At 39.2% G+C, this 22231-nt stretch overlaps 1 protein-coding gene across 2 annotated transcripts in view; it reads left to right on the forward strand.

The window, feature by feature from the left end:
* Positions 1–22231, forward strand: part of cnk (connector enhancer of ksr) — a 316579-nt gene that overhangs the window by 92697 nt on the left and 201651 nt on the right. For both annotated transcript variants that reach the window (XM_067135099.2, XM_067135098.2), the window contains exon 5: positions 5230–5358. In XM_067135099.2, coding sequence (XP_066991200.2) covers positions 5230–5358 — 129 coding nt within the window. The remainder of the gene's footprint in view (positions 1–5229; positions 5359–22231) is intronic.

Below are 22231 nucleotides of genomic sequence, written 5' to 3' on the forward strand. Positions count from 1 at the left end.
AAAGTGAGGGCTATTGGATTAGACAAAAGAGAGGTTGAATGGTTGGCTATATTTCTAGAAAATAGATCTCAGAGAATTAGAGTAAGTGAAGCTTTATCTGATCCTGTAATCATTAAGAGGGGAATTCCTCAAGGCAGTATTATTGGACTATTATGTTTTCTTATATATATGAATGATATGAGTAAACGAGTGGAATCAGAGATTCAGTTTTTTGCAGATGATGTTATTCTGTATCGAGTAATAAATTAGTAGATTGTGATCAACTGCAAAAAGACCTCAGCAATGTTGTGAGATAAACGGCAAACAATGGTATGATGCTAAACGTGTTAAAAGTCAAGTTGTGAGTTTCACTAATAAGAAACGTCCTCTGTTTTAATTACTGCATTGATGGGGTGAAAGTTGCTTATGGAGATCATTGTAAGTACCTACTGTAGGTGTTAATATAAGGAAAGATCTTCATTGGGGTAATCACATAAATGGGATTGTGTATAAAGGGTACAGATTTCTGCACATGATTATGAGGGTATTTAGGGGTTGTAGTAAGGATGTATAGGAGAGGGCATATAATCCTGGTAAGACCCCCAACTAGAGTATGGTTCCAGTGTATGGGAGCCTCACCAGGATTACTTGATTGTAGAACTGGAAAAAATCCAAAGAAAAGTAGCTCAATTCTTTCTGGATGATATCCGACAAAAGAGTGGTGTTATAAAACTGTTGCAAAGTTTGGGCTGCGAAGACTTCGGGGAAAGAAGACGAGTTTGTGGACTCGGTGGTATGTTCTGAGCTGTCAGTGGAGAGATGGCATAGAATGACATTAGTAGACGAATAAGTTTTAGTGGTGTTTTTAAAAGTAGGAAAGATCACAATATGAAGATAATGTAGGAATTCAGGAGGACAGATTGGGGAAAATATTTGTTTATAGGTAGAGGAGTTAGGGATTAGAATAATTTACCAAGGGAGATGTTCAATAAATTTCCAAATTCTTTGCTAGAAGAACAACAGAAGATTGATTGATTGTATCCTTAATTAGGGTATAATCCCAGCATTTGCCTGGTATGAAAATGGAAACCACGGAAAACCATCGTCAGGACTGCCGGCTGTGGGGTTTGAACCCACCGTCTCCCAAATACTGGATACTGGCCACACTTAAGGGACTGCAGCTATCAACCTTGGTGAACCTTGTTGTTATTATGGCATTAAATCTTCTTTGCTAACTGGCATCGTGAAATATTAAATAACCATATGAAACATAAAAGATATCAGAATTTGTAGACAGTGCGAACAATTAGCACTTAAAACTGTTTGCAGGAATAATAGCAACACGTCACAGAAGTTGGAAATTCTTGAATGGAGGTTAGTATCTAAAAACTGTTGCTATCCAGAGTTTTCAGTAGGCAGGAGTAGCATTACTATTAATACTCCATTGCTCATGGTGTTTCTTTTTTTCTTTCCTTCTTTCAAAAATAAGTAGGAGTAGGTATATTCTCAGATTTGTTCTGACATTTATAGGTGATCCAATTACATTAGTGAATTGGTATCTAAACCTGCTGATCAACAGCGCAAGGTGAGTTTGTATCTATTTCTACATGACCCCATGTGGTCTACGCCTGTATCGCTAGTAACTTTGATGTTAATGGTCACAAAGTTATAGTGAAAGTTGACATTCAGATCTCATATTGGTTGTTGAGAGTGGAGAACTTGGATGGATGATTAGCTTACGAAGTCTAGGCTAGTCAGCCATTGTTGGGAACTCCTCCTCTTTACCATATTCCAAAACATCTACTTTCGTTTTTGATCAGTGTTCCTTACGAAGGCAGACGTCTTATGTTTAACTTGGCTATTTTGATCATAGAGTGTAGAATAACATGAGTTTCTATATCCTTGATAGATCAGTATGTTTTTTTCAAACAGTTTTCCAGTTGTGCATCCCAAAGAAACACCAAATGAGCAGCTTCATGGTTCGGGTCATGTAGCTGTGGACCTTGCATTGGGGAATAATGAGTTTGAATCCTGCTGTTGACAGCATGAAAATGATATTCAGTGATTTCCCATTTTCACACCAGGCAAATACTGAGACTGTACCTTAATTAAGCCCATGGTTCTTTCCTCCCCAGTCCTAACCCTTTCCTATCCCATTGTCTTCATAAGACGTCTCTGTCAGTGTGATGTAAAACAAATAAGTATAAAGATTTTACCCAAAGCGTTGTGTTCTAATGAAAAGAGAACTCACTTTTTATGTTGTCAATTTACAGTAATTGCTACTTGTGCGACATTTGCGTTTAGAAATTACTGTATCTTGGATTGTAGAATAATTTTAGAGATCCTGTTAGTCGTAACGTATAATTTTTTCGTTATTTTTATATGCTTTAATTTGACAAATCTTGTAATATATCATTTTTTCTCCACTCCATACATATTGATCCTGGAATGAGACAAATCACTATCAACTAATTTTAATTTGTAGACACATTAATTCATCTGTTTTCGTTGCATAGCTTTCTGCAAATCTCTGTGCACAAACTAAGTGCCACCATGAGTGTTGTAAGTTTTGAGAGTTTAGTATTCAGTTCACCTGTTCCTTTGCTTAAATAAATGTGCTTTTTGGCCACTGTACCACAACTCACGTGTTACAGTACCAGCTAAGTTCTCTCTTTGTAGAAGAATAGTTGCAGCAATCCACTCTGCCCCAAAGAAAGAAATGGCATGATAGGAATTTACTTAGACAGCTTCATAAGATTTGAATAGTTGTTAAATGCATTGTTTAAGGCTTTAAGTTTCATGTTGTTGTAGTGAATATGTTGCGAGTGAAATGCATGACTGAAATGCAGAATGTGGATAATGTCAATTTTATGCAAGGTGGCGCACGAAAAACCGGCCCACGACAGGCCGTTGCAAACATCAGGTAAGAGAAAAAAGCTAATGTAAAGGTCTTTACTGACTGAAATGATGATTTATTTTACAGTAGGTGCTAAAAATGATCTTGGCATTGTTGTTCATGCCTTAACATATTGTCATACACTTCGCGCAACTGTGCAGCATCAATTCTCAAAATTTCATTATGAATGTTGTCCTTGAAGACTTCTTAATTGACTCATGTGGAGTGTGAGAGGTCACCCCATGCTGTTGAAAGACGGCGTACGAGCCTTCACGGGGTGTTAACTGCGCGTAGTATTCCTCAAGGATTCCCATATACACGAGTATTTGCTGTTGTTTCAAAAAATACGGGACTCAAAACCTGACTTACAGATGCAGTACACCACACTCCTATAGTTTTAGCATGAAGAGGTTCCTCATGCTGGCCAGTATGTGGTGTTCTGGGGTTTACATCTCCTATCTGATGGATCCAGGCTTCATCACTCATGAAATATAGCAGCAGATCCAACAATCCACTTACAATTGTTTGAAGTACCCTTGTGCATTAATTCACACATTTTACTGTATCTTCATCCTTGACTTCTTGGACACGTCACTTTGTAGGTTACCCTATATCCTGTAAAAACATAGACAAGACTATGTGAAATGTTTCAACAATTTGCATTTCGACTTCTTAGGACTTCGGATCACGCATGCTCGAATATCTGCAGTTACAGCTGGTTTATAAACAGGCTGTAAACATGGGGTCTATTTTTTGCAGTTGAACCTGTAGTATGTCACCAAATTCTGTATACTGCTGTTTGTTGGTATGGAAATGCTAGGAAACTTGTTTGTAAAAAAATGTCCTGCTTTTTCTTAAACGAACCAGTAGACACGTACGTCTCCATGATTGCGATTCTTTGTTGAAGATAGTGCATCTCACTGAGTACACACTTCTGACCCAAATCTTCATGGCTGTCTTACTGACATTAGTAAAGCCGGGCTGAGTGGCTCAGACGGTTGAGGCGCTGGCCTTCTGACCCCAACTTGTTGGTTCGATCTTGGCTCAGTCCGGTGGTATTTGAAGGTGCTCAAATACATCAGCCTCATGTCGGTAGATTTACTGGCACGTAAAAGAACTCCTGCAGTACTAAATTCCGGCACCTCGGCATCTCCGAAAACCGTAAAAGAGTAGTTAGTGGGACGTGAAGCAAATAACATTATTATTATTATTATTATTATTATTATTATTATTATTATTATTAGTATTATTATTATTAGACATTAGTAAAGTACACATGGTTGCATCAGCTTTGCAACAACTTGTGACAATCGGGAGGTGGCAATGACAATAACAATGAGGCAGAATCAGCCTGTACACAGGCTGGTTTTTCATGTTCTGCTCTGTACATGTTAAATGGATAATTATTCAGTTTTCTACTTTACCTTTCTAAACTCAGTGTTGTCTACAAATTTGTGATTGTACTTGTTACAGGTTTATGCTTGCAGATATTGAATGTTATATTTGAATTTATCAGTGGAGAAAAGAACTAGGTCACTTTTGTCACTTTTCAGGGGAAGGAAAGAATTTATATATCTATGAAAACAGTGTACACTTCTTCATGTTTCCCGCATAGAGTACAGGCAGACATGGTTCATTTCACAACAGCCTTGGCCAGTTTGATATATGGAAGTGAAGAAACAAAAAAAATGTGTAAAATGGACTGGTTCCTTTCTCCACCAACTGATGCCATCGAAACTACTGTGAAACGAAAATAATTTTTATTTTACTTTAAATATGGTATATGGAGTGCACTAGGCTTTGGCAGCTGGCACAATTCCTATCTTCGCTGCTAGATGGGGGCTTCAGTCATTCTATTCCTGACCTGGTTGAATGACTGCACACTGGCTGTGGATTTTCATTACATACGGCTCCACAACTGAATGGTCAGTGTTGAGGCCTTCGGTTCAAAGGTCCAGGGTTTCATTCCTGGCTGGTGAACATCTCTAACTCGAGGACTGGGTGTTTGTTCCAATACACTCCTCTTCCTATATATACTCTACGTCACACTACCAACCGCCACAGAAGTATGGAATAGTGAATACATACCTCCACTTAGGGTTGGCATCAGGAAGGGCATCCGGCTGTAAAACACAGCACTTTTGACCCCACTAGAATGCAGGAAAAGCTGTGGAAGAAGAGTTACCCACTATATTTGAGTTGTTGCGATTACATGGTTAATGTCGACATTAACCACATTCACATTTTACCTGATATTTAGGGATATATATATATTTTTTTCATTTCTACAATAATATTGTATGTTTCTATAACCTATATACTATTTTAAATAACATCATGCTTATTGTATGCAGGGTTTCTTCATCATGCCTTCATTTCATGGTGTGCACCAGATTGGTGAGATCAAGTTTAGTTCACCAGCTCATCAATGTGGCAAGATAGAAGAGGGTGATGAAGTTGTGCAGGTTAATTATCAAACAGTGGTAAGTTACTAAAAGGCACCATTACTGTATTCCAGTTCATTTAAACTTTTAATTTTGTCTCATCACTTATCATTAGTTGTATTTTGCCTGGTTGTTTTATTTTCCTGAAAGGGGAGGATCTTTCACATGTTCACATTCTGTAGTAATACTTGATGAGTATAAAATGGGCTATACACTTTATTTAATTATTTTGTTATTAGGTGCTTGCTTCTTGCAAAGAACATACTGCTTTGAATTTTGTAAGTAAAAAAAAATTGTTTATAGTTTATTACTCAGAGCTTGTATCCACTGTAAAGCTGTGTTCATGTTTATAATTATTTGTAAGATGTCACTACCAAATTCGTTATTTAATTGCTCTTTATTTTCTTCAGATGTACGAATTGGCAACGTAGCGATCGTAATTTTTTTTGTACATAGCAACGAATATTTTGTTAATAAGCATGTTTCTTGTAGTTCTAACAATCACATTCGTTTTCATCCCACATTCATTGGTCCTCCGGGCCTGATATTAAAATAATAATCAAGTTAACGTCACAGAAAGTAATTGAAGACGTGTGTGTAAGTAACATTTACGCTGCATCATAATCGTGAAAAATACGACGTAAGTACACTTTTCACGCAAGATGAATGATAGGCTAATATGGCAAAGATAAAATGTCACCAGCGACCAGATTCTTTACATCTTGTGAAGCATCATTTTCTTTCTAGCCATTTATAGCAATTATTCAACCTCATCAGCTGTGTGTAATATTACAAGAATGATAAGTTAGTGTGAATAATGAACATCATGATTGAAGCCAGCAGAAAACAAGCCGTTAAGAAAAGAGAATATTTAGGTCTAATATTTAGGAAATGCTTCAGGACCAAAGTTAATTTTAATGTGGATACTCCTTAGGAAAACCTCACTCAGTATGTTCACTGAAAGTCGCCAGAGTCTGGGTTGAAACCACTTAACTTTGACTTCTAAAGCATTTTCTTGAACCTTAGTTTAAATATCTGGGTAAGGAGAACACTAAATTGGCAATTCCATATAATAAGCTTTCCTTAACCCCTTGATGCTGACCGCCATACGTCATATAGACCTCCTATTCTTCACATGCTACCGACCTCCGTGCGTGGTATAGACCCCTGTAGGTCCAACTTCATTTTGTTCTAGCTTGTAAAGTTTTAAAGTTGTCAAGATAGAAATGGTATGTATATCTTTGAAGGTTTCTCTGCCTTCCATGTATGTATGTATGTATGTATGTATGTATGTATGTATGTATGTATGTATGTATTGTAACCGGAAATATTGTTCAAGTCGCCTAGCTAGGCATAAGACTGACACAGGGTGTGTCCGGTTCCTATCTAAAGCGTTACAGAGAGGAGAGGTTAGCATGAAATAAGTATAATGGAATCTTTTAAATGGTTGAAGAGTTTCCACATCACCTTGGTACAGAAGCTTTTGTGAGTGTCCTCTTTGGTCTGGGCTGATATTGTATACTGCGATTCTGCTATTGTTCATTCAACCCTGCATCGTCTTCCGATGGAGGTCTGGAAGTTCTCGAAATTCTGGAAGGTCCAGAAGCTCTTGTAGATGTGGAAATAGAACAAGGCAATGCATTTATGCCTGAAATGTACTCGTTTGACTTCTGCACAGACAAAGTTATCAGTAGTAATTGTTTCAAAATAAATCACTAATCACAATGTTACTGAAATCTGATCGCACTTGAAAACTTTCAGAGTAAATGTTATTAAAGTTGAACACACAAATGCATTTCATAGTTGAAAATGTCAGGTCGAATCAAATGTGTAATGGGATCGAACTCGTAATGCAAAATAAAATTGAACTTGTGATGCAATTAGCTACTTAGGAAAGAACAGAAAGTACGTCACTTTTCAGTCAAGAGTTTTCAAAATCGACTGAAGAATAACGTGAAAATAAAGTTCTCCACTTGTGATTACTTGTAGGTTTACACAGTTTCTAAGTGAAATTAATCACTGTAATAAATTTAAAATAAAGCCTTCATCTTGTGAATTTAGTCCCGTTCACTTCACTTGATTATAAACAGCAGTATTTTAATGCAAGCAAAGTCTGTTCGAGAACAGTCGTTGGTTCGATCTATTTACAGATACAAGAACGTGCGAAATGTCATTCACGCATAAAACACAAGTCGTGAATTTAATCCTGTTCACTTCAACTGATTATAAACAGAAATGTTGTAATGCAAGCATAGTCTGTTCGAGAACAGTTCTTGGTTTGATCTATAAGTTCTATCTTAAGAATGCAAGATGTCTTTGTTACGTAAAACACAGGTTTAAGGAATCACAAGTCGTGACAAAGTCCTATTTAGAATGCTATTCATTTGAGAAATTCTAAGTTCGATCGTAATGTTTTACTCGGTTAAACATGTCAATCACTTGGAAAAGAAATAGACGAACAGTTTGAAATTTACTGTCAGAAAAATTCCTATCACCTTTGGATTTGTACACTGAGTTATATTCATTCACTTGGGAAAATGTTGCACTCATGAGAGAAATAAATACAAGCTCTCATTATACTTGAGCTGGTCATTAAATAGTTAATCATTTGGAATACACACAAAATTAACATGTCTTAATTCACAGTGGAACTTCTCTATCACACGCAAATGGTGTGGAAATTTCTAAGTCTGATATGAAGCACCGTAAAGTTAAAGTTCTTCTTCTTTCAAACACTCAATGAGAATCAAACTTGTAACTCACATCACGGCAGTATATAACCATCAGCCGATCATCCAGTCTCAACTGTGGCGTATAGTTGACTGACTTGACATGCAAATATGCTCCACTTTTATACAAGATTCTGGAGATTTGAGGCTATTCTATTTTTATTAAATATCTCCCTTAATCTTTGTTGGATTTCTTCAAACTTAAGGACGAAGATGGCAAAAAATTGGCCAAGACGATGACGTTCATTTAATTGTACTCTAGTCCAAACAAGAGTTATTAATGATAGAACATTTAGAATGTTCTCCCAGCTGACGTAATTTTAGCCTTGACCGAGATGCAGGATGTGACGTCACAGGCTCCACGTTACTCACAGCTGACGTGCTTGTAGCTGGCTGGGTGTTAGCGCATGGTGCGGAACTTGACTTTAAACATCGGGAACTCTGTTTTGGACCAGCATTTCTGGTACAGCATGTATGTATTCTTTCTGAAGAGTTGAAATAGTCCGACCTCTTTTCGCTTGAGAACAAGTAGTTTTTAGATTGATAGTACAAATCACCATCTTTCCACTGATACTCATGTTGTCATAATCTGGTGAGGATTCCTATAATTCTTTCTATACCTTGAAATCTCATACGACTCATAATTACTTGACTCGGTCACTTTGAAATACGTGCGTGGCGCAGAAGCATGGCACTGTGCAGTTTGAATGAAATAGAAGTACCATATTTACTTGCGTATTAGACCCCCTTTTTCCCACTTTTACAGCCAAAAAATGTAAAGGGGTATCCAATATACGTTAACCTCAAATTTTGTGCAGTGAACACATGACTTCTAGGTTATGAAAAGCTATAAATTGTACATGAAAACATTGTACACTATTCTTTAACAAACTTTTGAATGTATTTGAGTTATACTGGCTATTTTTGTTGGAAGGCAGTATTTCTAAATGTAAAAAGACAATAAATGGTGAACACTACTTTTAGGCTTACATGTAAAGTAAATATAGTCGGTTTTAGTTACGCCTATCACATCATTCATTACACATCATTAATTCCTCTGATGAGGTTGACATCATGAAGGGCATTTGGTTGTAAAAACTTGCTATGAAGATTCGTCTCACTTCATACTCTACCTCGTAGAGAAAAGGGATAATATTTTACAATATTGATACAAAAGAACTTAATGGCCAGACATTTGTTTCTGTCAGATGAGCAGTAGGTCTACCACACAGTAAACCTGAGTAAACCTGATCACTTTTTTAATTTGAATTATTGTCCTGTGCTGCCAACTTCCCTGCTGCTGGTGTGTCGTTATTCCAAGTGACGTCATTTTCACTGCCATCTCGTCAGCCATGCTCTGCAATCGAGAGCATTCGAGGTCCCATCTTTTTTAACCTTTTAATAATAGTTTTGTTCCCGACTATAGAGTCCAAACAGTGTGAATCTATTCTCAAATGGTTTCTGCTGACAGTCTCTGATATTCCCAGCTGTTGTATGTGTAGCATAAGCCACTCCTTCCTAGTGAAGCCATGCTGTAGAAAGCTTGCCAAACCACCTGCTAGTAACTTTGAATGTAATACGTAGCCGAATGTAATACATAGTGACTGGAAGCATTCTTTTGATAACTGTGGCTGTTCAAAGCCAGAACCATATTTTGAAGGATATTTCATGCTTGTTCTATAAATTTATCACACCAGGATTCATCTAAACAGCGGTAAATGAGATAAGAGAGACTGCATTGTTTAGGTTAGGTATGCTATCGCCCGGATAGTGCTAAAAGGTCCACGACTGAAAGAACAAAAATAAATAACAGAAAAGTTTGCTGCATTTATGGGTATCTACAGGTGTGGCGGTAATGCATTTTATTATCATAATGTTTAATTTCGTACGTTCGTTGTCTCCATTTTTTATTAATGCATATCGTACCCTAGTATGTTTTGTTGGCATCCCCAAAAATCGTTAAAAGTAAGTGGGGAGATAAAATTATCATTATTATTATTATTATTATTTTTATTTTTATTTGTTAGGTACATTGGCGGGTAAAACAGTTGCTATAATTGGATAGTTTTTATCACTTTTTAAACGTACTTCTCTCCAAAAAGTCCCTATATTGGCCCGAGTTACGAGATATTAAATGATCATTTGTTAATGATCTCGCCTGCTATACCAATAGCAACAACCGTGAATATTTCTCAACTAAAGTAAACTTGTTTCCTCATCCCAAGGTGGTGCAGCTCTTTTTAGATACACCCCCAGTGGAGGGGAGTTACATGTACTATTTTTACCGCATATCAACCTTCCTGCCATTCATAAATCTCTGGCAGTACGGTACCAGGAATTGAACTCAGACTTCCGAGAACGGCAGCTAATTGTGCTAACCATTACTCTGGCTGGCAGACATTCTTAACTACAAAACAGACATATAGCATGACTGATGCATGCTTGCAATGCACAGGTCAGACACGAAACTATTCACCTATTCGTGCAGTGTCATCAGATCTGCAGTAGGCCTGCGCAATGGGGCAGACATTTCTTAACTACGAAACACAGATATACCGCATGACTTCGACGTGTGTAGTAATAATTTTCGAAATTTCGGAGTTTAAAAAATGAATTGCGCACAGTGTGAAGGCAGCTATGTTTGCCAGACTGGTAGAAGTTTTAACACCAGATATCAGGAACACCTTATTGCTAAAAGATACACAGTGGAACCTCGATTATCCGCTCCCGGGAACTACGTTTTTCATGACTATTCGTTCAAATTACGTGGTCCTGTGAACATTGTAATTAAATCATGTTTTAAAAATTCTGCATTATGTGTTCAGCAAAGAAACAATGTCCTGCATCAACCGTCCAGAAATGTCAGCCCCATAAACATTAAATTCTCAATCAAGTTTTTTTCAAGAAATAGTATTCTATGGAAGGACGGCTACGATATATATCTATGGATCTTGGCATTAACGTCCTGTTATTGCGGCAGTTAGAGCAGGTATAATACTGGCGTACTGGGAAAGCAGTTGGTGGTGAACTTGCATAAGGGACCATCTTATTATTGCATTTAGCCGGTATTATTTAGGGAAACTTCAGAAATCGTAAAGCAGAGAGTGGCCACAACAATTGGAAGGAGGCAGAGTACATTTCAACTGTCTTACTTGAAGACGGTACGAGTTTCATTAAATGTTCGTACTTGTAAAACATCTACATTATGTCCAGGGTGAGATTTCATTTTTGAATTTTTTTCTATTGTATCGCCAAACAGGTTTTCGGCACTTCTGTCAGGACACTATTTAATCACTGGGCTTTCAGACTGGAATTGAAATTGCTCTTTCCCAATACGAATATAGTATTTTAATATGATTGGATACGGTTATGTTCTCGAGACCGGAACAGATGTTGCACCTTACACTATGTGATCAAAAGTATCTGGACACCCCCAAAAACATGCGTTTTTCATCTTAGGTGCATTGTGCTGCCACCTACTGCCAGGTACTCCATAGCAGCGACCTCAGTAGCCATTCGACATCGTGAGAGAGCAGAATGGGGCACTCCGGGGAACTCACGGACTTCGAACGTGATTGGGTGTTACTTGTGTCAGAAGTCTATACGTGAGACTCCCCACTCCTAAACATCCCTAGGTCCACTTTTTTCTGATGTAATAGTGAAATGGAAACGTGAAGGGACACGTACAGCATGAAAGTGTACAGGCCGACCTCGTCTTTTGACCGACAGAGACCGCTGACAGTTGAAGAGTGTCGTCAAGTGTCATAGGCAGGCATCTATCCAGACCATCACACAGGAATTCCAAACTGCATCAGAATCCACTCCAAGTACCATGGCAGTTCGGCGGGAGGTGAGAAAACTTGGATTTCATGGTCAAGCGGCTGCCCATAAGCCACACATCACGCAAGTCAGTGCCAAATGACGCCTCGCTTGGTGTAAGGAGCGTAAACATTGGATGATTGAACAGTGGAAAAACATTGTGTGAAGTGATGAATCACGATACACAATGTGGCGATCCGATGGCAGGGTGTGGGTAATATAAATGCCCGGTGAATGTCATCTGCCAGCGTGTGTAGTGCCAACAATAAAATTTGGAGGCGATGGTGTTATGGTGCAGTCGTGCTTTTCATGGAAGGGGCTTGCACCTCTTGTTGTTTTGCGTGGCACTATCACAGCACAGGCCTACATTGATGTTTTAAGCACCTTCTTGCTTCCCACTGCTGAAGAGCACTTTGGGGATGGCGGTTGCATCTTTCAACACGATTGAGCATCTGTTCATAATGCACGGCCTGTGGCGGAGTGGTTACACGACAATAACATCCCTGCTGCAAGTAACTAATCTCATTTTGTTCATATTGAAGATACAGTAAGTACAATTCGTTCTTGAATAAAATTACTGTGTCCACCTATTTAATACAATTATATTTTGTAGTGATTAAATTCTACATAATTCTATATAATTTTGTAATTCATGTATGTACTCACATCAAAGAACATACCAGATGTATTAGACTCAACTAACCTGATAAATCAGCTGTTGCTGATCATGCCTTAACACCTGGTCATGATGTTCCAAGAAGTGGATGTTCTTGCCCGTATAAAGCAATATCGCCCAAGAATTATCAGGGAGGCGGTTGAAATACGTAAACACCGAGTTAATTTCAACCGCGATACAGGCTACAACCTCAGTGAAACATGGCTACCTATTATCAGAACCATTAGAGAGTAATGCTTTACTGTTGCCATTCGTTGTCTCTAGCTGGGGCTAAAATGGCGTCCTGTTTACATCTTAGGGCACCATTTCAAGTTCCTTGTTGCTTTTTCCTAGCAACCTGTTATGCGCCGTTTCATTTCTCTGTTGTCTCCTGTAGTGATGAGACATTCGATTCATTTTACTGAATCGATTCATTTGATTCCGTTCACGTTACTGAATCGATACAGTGATCTGATTCACGGCTCATTGGTCACCGCTCCTACTGCATCTGTGTAGTATGTGCTGGTAAGACAGCAGCAACAGCATTCAGTGCTCGCAGCTGCCATCTGGTCTTCATACTATGAACTCGTTTCTTAGAAAAAATGCTAGTTACACTAATACATCGAAGGTTTCCGGCGATGCAGGTTGGGAAAGGTTAGGATTAGGAAGGTAGCAGCCATGGCCTGAATTAAGGTACAGTCCCAGCATTTCCTGGTGTGAAAATTGGGAAACTACGGAAAACCATCTTAACGGCTGCCGACAGTGGGATTCGAACCCACCATCCCCCAAAGGCAAGCGCATAGCCACGCAATATTAACCGCACGACAACTCGCTCAGTCATTTTTGAAAATATGTATTTTTCTATCAGCTGAGGATTTTTTTAAATCGTCATATTTTGTATAGGCTACCCGAGATGTACAGTAGCCCGCTGGTTTTCTGATTCAACATACTGTTATTGCGTCTGTCCACATATGATTGAAGTCTTGTGCAATGATGTGACATATGAACTGAGAAAATACTGAGCCGTTCTTCCCAATATAAAACAGGTACTTTTGAGTGGTCATGAGTATGACTCATAATCATAGGGCAGGCTAGAGTCAAGTTTAATTGTCAAATGTCAACTAAGTTATAATACTAAGATTCATTATTAAACTAATAAATAGTATAACCTAATAGCCTACCTCCTTACTAGCTACTTCAGAATTATGTTGTGAGTACCTTTTTAACACTGCAAATAAATCCATCTATTATTTAAACCTCCCTAGCCCGCCTGGTGGCCATGATCGTTAAGGCGCTGAAGTCTAAAAACGGTCTAACACCGAGGTTAGCCGGTTCGAGTCCCGTTGGTCGAAAAAATTTTCACCATCAGAATGTTGGCCGGCAGGGTAGGGGAGGTGGTGGTATACAATTTCTAATCACTAGATTGCGTGCCAAAAGCCTGGATTAAATTCCAAACCTCTCCGCAGTGCTCATATGGAGTGAGGGCATATGACGCTGTTGATGGTGATTCGTCCGTCGGATGGGGACGTTAAGCCTTGAGCAGACCCCTTGGTGCTATTCGACAGGAGTAGGCTATGTGCCGGCACCGGGTTTCACCCTCTCCCTACTATCATATATCACGTCATTCATTTCATCTCTCATTAACTCCTCTGATGAGGTTGACGTCAGGAAGGGCATCCGGTCATAAAAAAACCGCCACGACAAGTTCATCTCACCTCATACCCGACCCCGTAGGGAAACGGGACAAGGGTTGGACAAACAACAATTATTTAAACCTCCCTGTAAGAAGAGGACAGTGAATGCAAATGGGTATTATTTTCAAATGAGCTGAGCTCGAGAGTCCATTATAGCATACGATTCTTTCAGTGTAGCATGGCTCACTGTATGTCTCGCTGCAGTGAGCCGATAAGGAGCCGTGCGTATCTTGTGTCTCACTGAACCAGCTCGTTCACAATTCTTTCCGTGTGCCGTGGCTCACTGTATGTCTCGCTGCAGCGGAAGCTCGGCTCTCCGCGTGTCCAGTGAGCCGATAAGGAGCCGCTTGTGTCATGTGTCTTACTGAGCCACGCTCGATCATGATTGTTTCGATGTGCCATGATTCACTGTCTCGCTGCAGCGGAAGCTCGGCTCCCCGTCAACGTCCAGTGAATGCGCCACTCAGCACTGTCCGCTGGGAGTAAGCTGAATCGTGTGCCGTGAGCTCGCCGTTCCTGTGAATCGATTCACTCGGACACTTGAATGAATCGATGCGCTGCTTCGAATCACGCATTCAGTAGCCAACACTAGTCTCCTGATGACAATAGGCAAGGTTCCTTTCGAAACGCGTTGAGTGTGTTTTATAATTAATTACACGGCATAAGCCCAAAAATATGCCTCATGAATAACATAGTGACTACCTTTAAAAATATACGTTGTAACAAAACATTAGTTTCTTGGCAGATCACATCGTTATGTGCATTCATACACGGATTCATGGTAAAACCGATGGTACTTCTCGTCTAAACAATCCAACGTAGCTAGTAAGTCTTGTTTTCTTTGCACCGCTGATGACTGGACTTTTTTCAAGAGGCTGTAGTTGCTTATGGCATTGTGGGATCATACATTTTTAATATGTTGTGGTCCTTCCACACTTACATTTCATTGAATTATCAGTGGTAACTCAACTCTCAAAATCTTTTATCGATTACGGAGTGCTGATTTTGAGAGGCAATGTTTAAAAAGGTGTTGCTTTCCTTAGCAAAGTCAAAAACAATCCTCCTTTGTCATCAACAAAACTTGAAACAGTAAAAAATGCCTAGTAATTTGGACTATCCTTGCGATTTCTCTGGAATCATTATTGGACAATCCTTCATCATCTTTTCAATTACTCTGAAGTTGTGATTACATGGCATGTAGGAGTGTCGAGATACTAAAATTTTAAGGTCGGTAGTATCAAAATAGTTTTTCCTAACAAGATACAGCAGCATGAGAATCATACAATTCTTGGTTTTGTCTGGCACAGTTGTCACACCATATAATCAAATTATCTTTGTAGTGATACCAGAAATCATAACTTTTTAAACACAAGAAGCAGTCTTATTTTCCTTCCGTTCAGCAGTCCCCTCATGCCACATGCACATGAAACTCTGTCCTGTGTTGCCAACGTGAATCCATATTAGAGTGGGTGAGAGCTGGGGTGAACATTACTTGTTGCATATCAATGCACGAAGTAATACTCGTACTAGAAGGCATACAAAATTTAGCATTATTGTTGCCAAGATGTTTTGCAACCTTCTCACCATTTTGTAAGTGCAGTTCCTTTTTTGCTATCAATTGAAATTTATCACTACCTTTCGACATCTTTATTTTATTTGGCAGAGAGGGATTTTGTTAGGTGAAAATATAGAAAGCAGTTTGGCCTATGCTGACGATGTGGTCTCAATGGCAGATTGTGCCAAAAGCCCCCAGTGTACTATCTTGGAACTTGAAAATAGGTGCATTGAGTTGGTGTTGTTGAGTCATCAGTCCATAGACTGGTTTGATGCAGCTCTCCATGCCACCCTATCCTGTGCTAACCTTTTCATTTCTACGTAACTATTGGATCCTACATCTGCTCTAATCTGCTTGTCATATTCATACCTTGGTCTACCCCTACTGTTCTTACCACCTACACTTCCTTCAAGAACCAGCTGAACAAGTCCCGGGTGTCTTAAGATGTGTCCTATCATTCTATTTCTTCTTCTCGTCAAATTTAGCCAAATCGATCTCCTCTCACCAATTCGATTCAGTATCTCTTCATTCGTGATTCGATCTATCCACCTCACCTTCAGCATTCTTCTGTAAAACCACATTTCAAAAGCTTCTATTCTCTTTCTTCCTGAGCTTGTTATCGTCCACGTTTCACTTCCATACAATGCCACGCTCCAGACGAAAGTCTTCAAAAACATCTTTCTAATTCCGATATCAATGTTTGAAGTGAGCAAATTTCTTTTCTTAAGAAAGCTCTTCCTTGCTTGTGCTAGTCTGCATTTTATGTCCTCCTTACTTCTGCCATCGTTAGCTATTTTACTACCCAAGTAACAATATTCATCTACTTCCTTTAAGACTTCGTTTCCTAATCTAATATTTCCTACATCACCTGCCTTCGTTCGACTGCACTCCTTACCCAAGACTTCATCCATACCATTCAGCAAATTCTCGAGATCTTCTGCAGTCTCAGATAAAATAACAATATCATCGGCAAATCTCAAGGTCTTGATTTCCTCTCCTTGGACGGTGATTCCCTTTCCAAATTTCTCTTTGATTTCCTTTACTGCCTGTTCTATGTAAACATTGAAAAGGAGAGGGGACAAACTGCAGCCTTGCCTCACTCCTTTCTGGATTGCTGCTTCTTTTTCAAAGCCTTCGATTCTTATCACTGCAGACTGATTTTTATACAGATTGTAGATAATTCTTCGTTCTCGGTATCTGATCCCTATCATCTTCCGAATCATAAATAGCTTGGTCCAATCAACATTATCGAATGCCTTTTCTAGATCTATGAATGCCATGTACGTGGGCTTGTTCTTCTTGATTCGATCCTCTAAGATCAGATGTAAAGTCAGGATTGCTTCACGTGTTCCTACATTTCTTCTGAAGCTAAATTGATCTTCTCCCAAGTCAGCTTCAACTTGTTTTTCCATTCGTCTGTAAATAATACGTGTTAAAATTTTGCAGGCATGAGATACTAAACTAATGGTGCGGTAGTTTTCACACCTGTCAGCACCGGCTTTCTTGGGAATAGGTATAACAACATTCTGCCGAAAATCAGATGGGACTTCTCCTGTCTCATACATCTTGCACACTAAATAACCTTGCTATGCTGGTTTCTCCTAAGGCAGTCAGTAATTCAGAGGGAATGTCATCAATTCCAGGTGCCTTGTTCCTATTTAGGTCACTCACAGCTCTGTCAAACTCTGACCTCAAAATTGGGTCTCCCATTTCATCAGCATCAACAGCCTCTTCTTGTTCCAGAGCCAAATTATCTACATCTTTACCTTGATACAACTGTTGGATATGCTCCTGCCATCTTTCTGCTTTGTCTTTCCCTAGAAGTGGCTTTCCATCTGAGCTCTTAATATTCATACACCTAGATTTCCTTTCTCCAAAGGTTTCCTTGATTTTCCTGTATGCAGCATCTACCTTTCCCAGGACCATACGGCCTTCGACATCCTTGCACTTCTCCTTCAGCCATTCTTCCTTAGCTACCTTGCACTTTCTATCCACTTCATTCTTTAATCGCCTGTATTCTTTTCTGCCCTCTTCATTTGTAGTATTCTTGTATTTTCGTTGTTCATCAATCAGGTCTAGTATCTCCTGAGTTATCCACTGATTCTTAGTTGATCTTTTCTTCCTTCCTAACATCTCTTCAGCAGCCCTACTGACTTCATTTTTCATGACTATCCACTCTTCCTCTATAGTGTTTCCTTCAGCCTTTTCATTTAGTCCTTTTGCAACATGTTCCTTGAAACAATCCCTCACATTCTTTTCTTTCAACTTGTCTAGATCCCATCTTTTTTCATTCTTTCCTTTCTTCAATTTCTTCAACTTCAAATGGCATTTCATGACCAACAAGTTGTGGTCAGAGTCCACGTCTGCTCCTGGGAAAGTTTTGCAATCCAACACCTGGTTTCTGAATCTCTGCCTAATCATAATGAAGTCTATTTGATACCTTCCAGTGTCTCCAGGTCTCATATCCACGTATACAGCCGTCGTTTGTGGTGTTTGAACCAAGTATGGGCAAGGACTAAATTATGATCAGTGCAGAATTCAACCAGCCGACTTCCTCTTTCGTTCCGTTGACCCAATCCAAATTCTCCTACTGTACTACCTTCTCTTGGCTTACCACTGCATTCCAGTCTCCCATCACAATTAGATTCTCGTCACCTTTTACATATTGTATTAAATCTTCTACTTCCTCATATATTCTTTCGATTCTTCATCATCCGCTGAACTAGTAGGCATATAGACCTGCACTATTGTGGTGGGCATTGGTTTGGTGTCTATCTTGACGACAATAATTCTTTCACTATGCTGATCGTAGTAGCTTACCCGCTGCCCTATTTTCTTATTCATTATTAAACCAACTCCTGCATTTCCCTGTTTGATTTTGTGTTGATAATTCGGTAGTCACCTGACCAAAAATCCTGTTCTTCCTGTCATTGTACTTCACTTATACCAACTACATCTAACTTTAGCCTATCCATCTCCCTTTTCAGATTCTCTAACCTACCACAACGATTCAACCTTCTCCACGCTCCGACTCGCAGAATGTCAGTATCCATCTTCCTGATGATTGCCCCCTCTCGTGTAGTCCCCACCCGGAGATCTGAATGGGGGACTAGTTTATCTCCGGAATATTTTACCCGGGAGAAAGCCATCATCAGTAAATCATTCATAGAGATAGGTGCATGTCCTCGGGAGGTAGTTACGGCTGTAGTTTCCCGTTGCTTTCAGCCGTGTAGCAGTATCAACACAGCTAAGCCATGTTGAGTATTATTACAAGGCCATATCAGTCAATCATCTAGACTGCCGCCCTTGCAACTACCAAAAGGCTGCTACCCCCCTTTCGATGAACCATTCGTTAGTCTGGTCTCTCAACAGATACCCATCCGATATGGTTGCACCTGCGGCTCGGCTATCTGCATCATTGGGACACGCAAGCCTCCCCACCGCGGCAAGGTCACATGGTTCGCAGAGGAGGGTGCATTGAGTATGGTATGAAAATTAGCTTTTCCAAGACAATATTGATGTCAGTAGATAAGAAATCAAAGAGAATTGAATGTTAGATTGGAGATACAAAGCTGGAACAGGTGGATAATTTCAAGTATTTAGGATGTGTGTTCTCCCAGGATGGTAGTATAGTAAGTGAGAGTGAATGAAGGTGCAGCAAAGCTAATGCAGTGAGTTTACAGTTGCGGTCAACAGTATTCTGTAAGAAGGAAGTCGGCTCCTGGACGAAACTATCTTTACACTGGTCTGTTTTCAGACTAACTTCATTTTATGGGAGTGAAAACTGGGTGGGCTCAGGATATCTTATTCATAAATTAGAACTAACAGGCATAAATAGAATGATTGCTGGTACAAACAGATGGGAACAGTGGCAGGAGGGTACTTGGAATGAGTAGATAGAGGATGTTAGGAATATACTCGATGGATGAAACTGTACACATAAACTGGCTTCGATGGTGGGGTCATGTGAGGTGAATGGAACAGGATAGAAGGGAATAATGGCCTCTGTTATGGAGGGTAACAGAAGTAGAGGGACTATCAATATCAACTATCAAAAGGTAAGAAGGGTCCACCTGTTCAATACTATTAGTTTGTAGATTGTCTTATAAAATTGGGACTAGTTTTGACCCCATATATATTGAGTCATCTTCAGCCACACTCTTGGAAGACATGAGCAGCATATATAACCAATAATGATATAATCACTGATATGACACACTTTATAGTCTTAATTTAACCCTTTCCCGCCCACATTCACAGTCCGCTTATTGCCAGATTTCAACCTATTATTTAGGAAAAATTGAAGCAGAGCACACTGTTTCAGAAAAGGTTAAATATAATAAAAACTGCTGATCACAATGTATTCAAATTTTCAATAATATTAGAAAACATACCATCACATCCATTTCCATATTCATTGAGTCATAAGGTTGTTGGTTCAAACCTCCACACCCCCTCCCCCTAATTGTGGTACTCGACAATAAGGTAGGTTCTATTTGTCACATTCTCATGTTGTATGTATCCCTCTAAACCAATAACCGCGTGATTCTGGAAGTGGAATGTATACTGTATATCAGCTTCTATTTCCCCTGAGCAAGTGTCTTCACGTTCTGCATCTATGTTTCCGGAATATGCCTGTTTGAATGCTGCATTGATATATATGCAAGTGGCTATCTCACTGAATAGTTTGTCTCCTAACATGTCAAAAATAATATATTTCTCGTAATACTCTTTCGAAATTATGGACAGCTTCAACATCATCCATATAATCATTCGGAGTAATGAAACGAAATATTTGTATTAACTGAAATGCCGCGACATTGCAATCAGGTCCGAATTCTCGATATCCGTTTTCACTTACATCACTGTTATCACTAAAATTAACTTCGTTGATACAGTATTCCCTCACTAAAACTTCACCTCCACCCCTACTCAACGATTCTGTGTCACTTTCATTACCTATATTCAGCTCAGTTTCAATATTCACAGTATTCAATCCCGCCATGTTTACGAACGAAACAGCTGTCCCGCGCTCGCGGAAGTTCAAGACCGTTTCCTAGGCGACGTCAAGACAGATTATCACTCTTCTTTCATTTCCTAAGCCTTGCAGATCGTATTGCGTGTTCATAAATGCCTCATAAACACGTCAGAGCCGAAGAATACAAAAAAACTATCACATAACTCGCGTAAGTGTGCAGACAATGCAGCTGGGCACTTTCGGGCGCTAAGGACTGGAAGGCACAGTGAAGAGTCGGGCGCTTTCAGGCGCTAAGGGTAGGAAAGGGTTAAACTATTGATGAAGTCTGAAATAACATATTTACACTTTAAACTAAATAACACATAAAAAATGTTGTGGTTGATGGCGAACTATTTTGTCGTTTCTACTGCAGGTATCGATTTTGAGTTGATCAGGTATCTTTTTCTGTGTAAACACTGATATAATTTAAACCATTGATGAAATCCGAAGAACATATCCACACTTTAAACTAAATAACACATCAAGAATGTTGTGGTTGATGGCAAACTATTTTGTCGTTTCTACAACAGCCATTGTTTTTTAGTTGATCTGGGAGTTGGTATCCTTTTCTGTGTAGACAAGCAACTTGATTGATATTCATGTTCGTTCATAGTAATATGGGTCAAGACTTACGTAGCTTTAAGAGGAACATTCGTACTTTGAATAGGTTTTCCTTATTATCAATGTAGTGATCTATTGTTTAATTAATTTGGAGGTGAATGTCCCTATGTTGTTCATAAGTTACATGCACTTGGTATGGATACCAACACTGGGGAGACAAAGACAATGATGGTTAGACTCAGTTTCTAAGGATTTAAAGATAAGAGGTATAGAACTAAACAAGACCACAGAACTAGTTACAAATAGAGGATTGTAGCGGCAGTTAGTAAATTCACAGAGGCTTGCAGACTGAAGACTGAAAGGCATAACAGTCGTTAATGAAGATGTATGTATGTACCAGATGAGTTGGCCAAGCGATTACGAGTGCGCAGCTGTAGGCTTGCATCTGGGTGATAGTGGGTTCGAAGCCCACTGTTGGCAGCCCTGAAGATGTTTTTCCATGGTTTCCATTGTGCCCTACAATGCCCTGATCACTATCAAGCAAATGCTGAGAACTGACCAGGTACATTATAGTGGACAATACTTACTCATCTGACGGTATGTAACTTTGGCACATAGCTTACCTGAATCGTCCTCTTCTGCAGCACAGCATAACTCAGTTGGAAAAAGGGGTAAGTGGGGAAAGCGGGTCAACGATACCATAAAAAAAAAGAAGAGGAATTGTGCAATCAAGTTAAAAACTAACACAAGCTAAAATAATAAAATATGCGAGTTGCAAATTTTGTATAAAATAACAAATATTTATTACAAAATGAGAGTAAGATGACTAACATATAAATGAATAACAAGTTTATACAAGGAATTCTACTTCCGTTTATAATG

The sequence above is a fragment of the Anabrus simplex genome, chromosome 1, assembly GCF_040414725.1.
Source record: "Anabrus simplex isolate iqAnaSimp1 chromosome 1, ASM4041472v1, whole genome shotgun sequence".
In the NCBI taxonomy this organism is placed as follows: domain Eukaryota; kingdom Metazoa; phylum Arthropoda; class Insecta; order Orthoptera; family Tettigoniidae; genus Anabrus; species Anabrus simplex.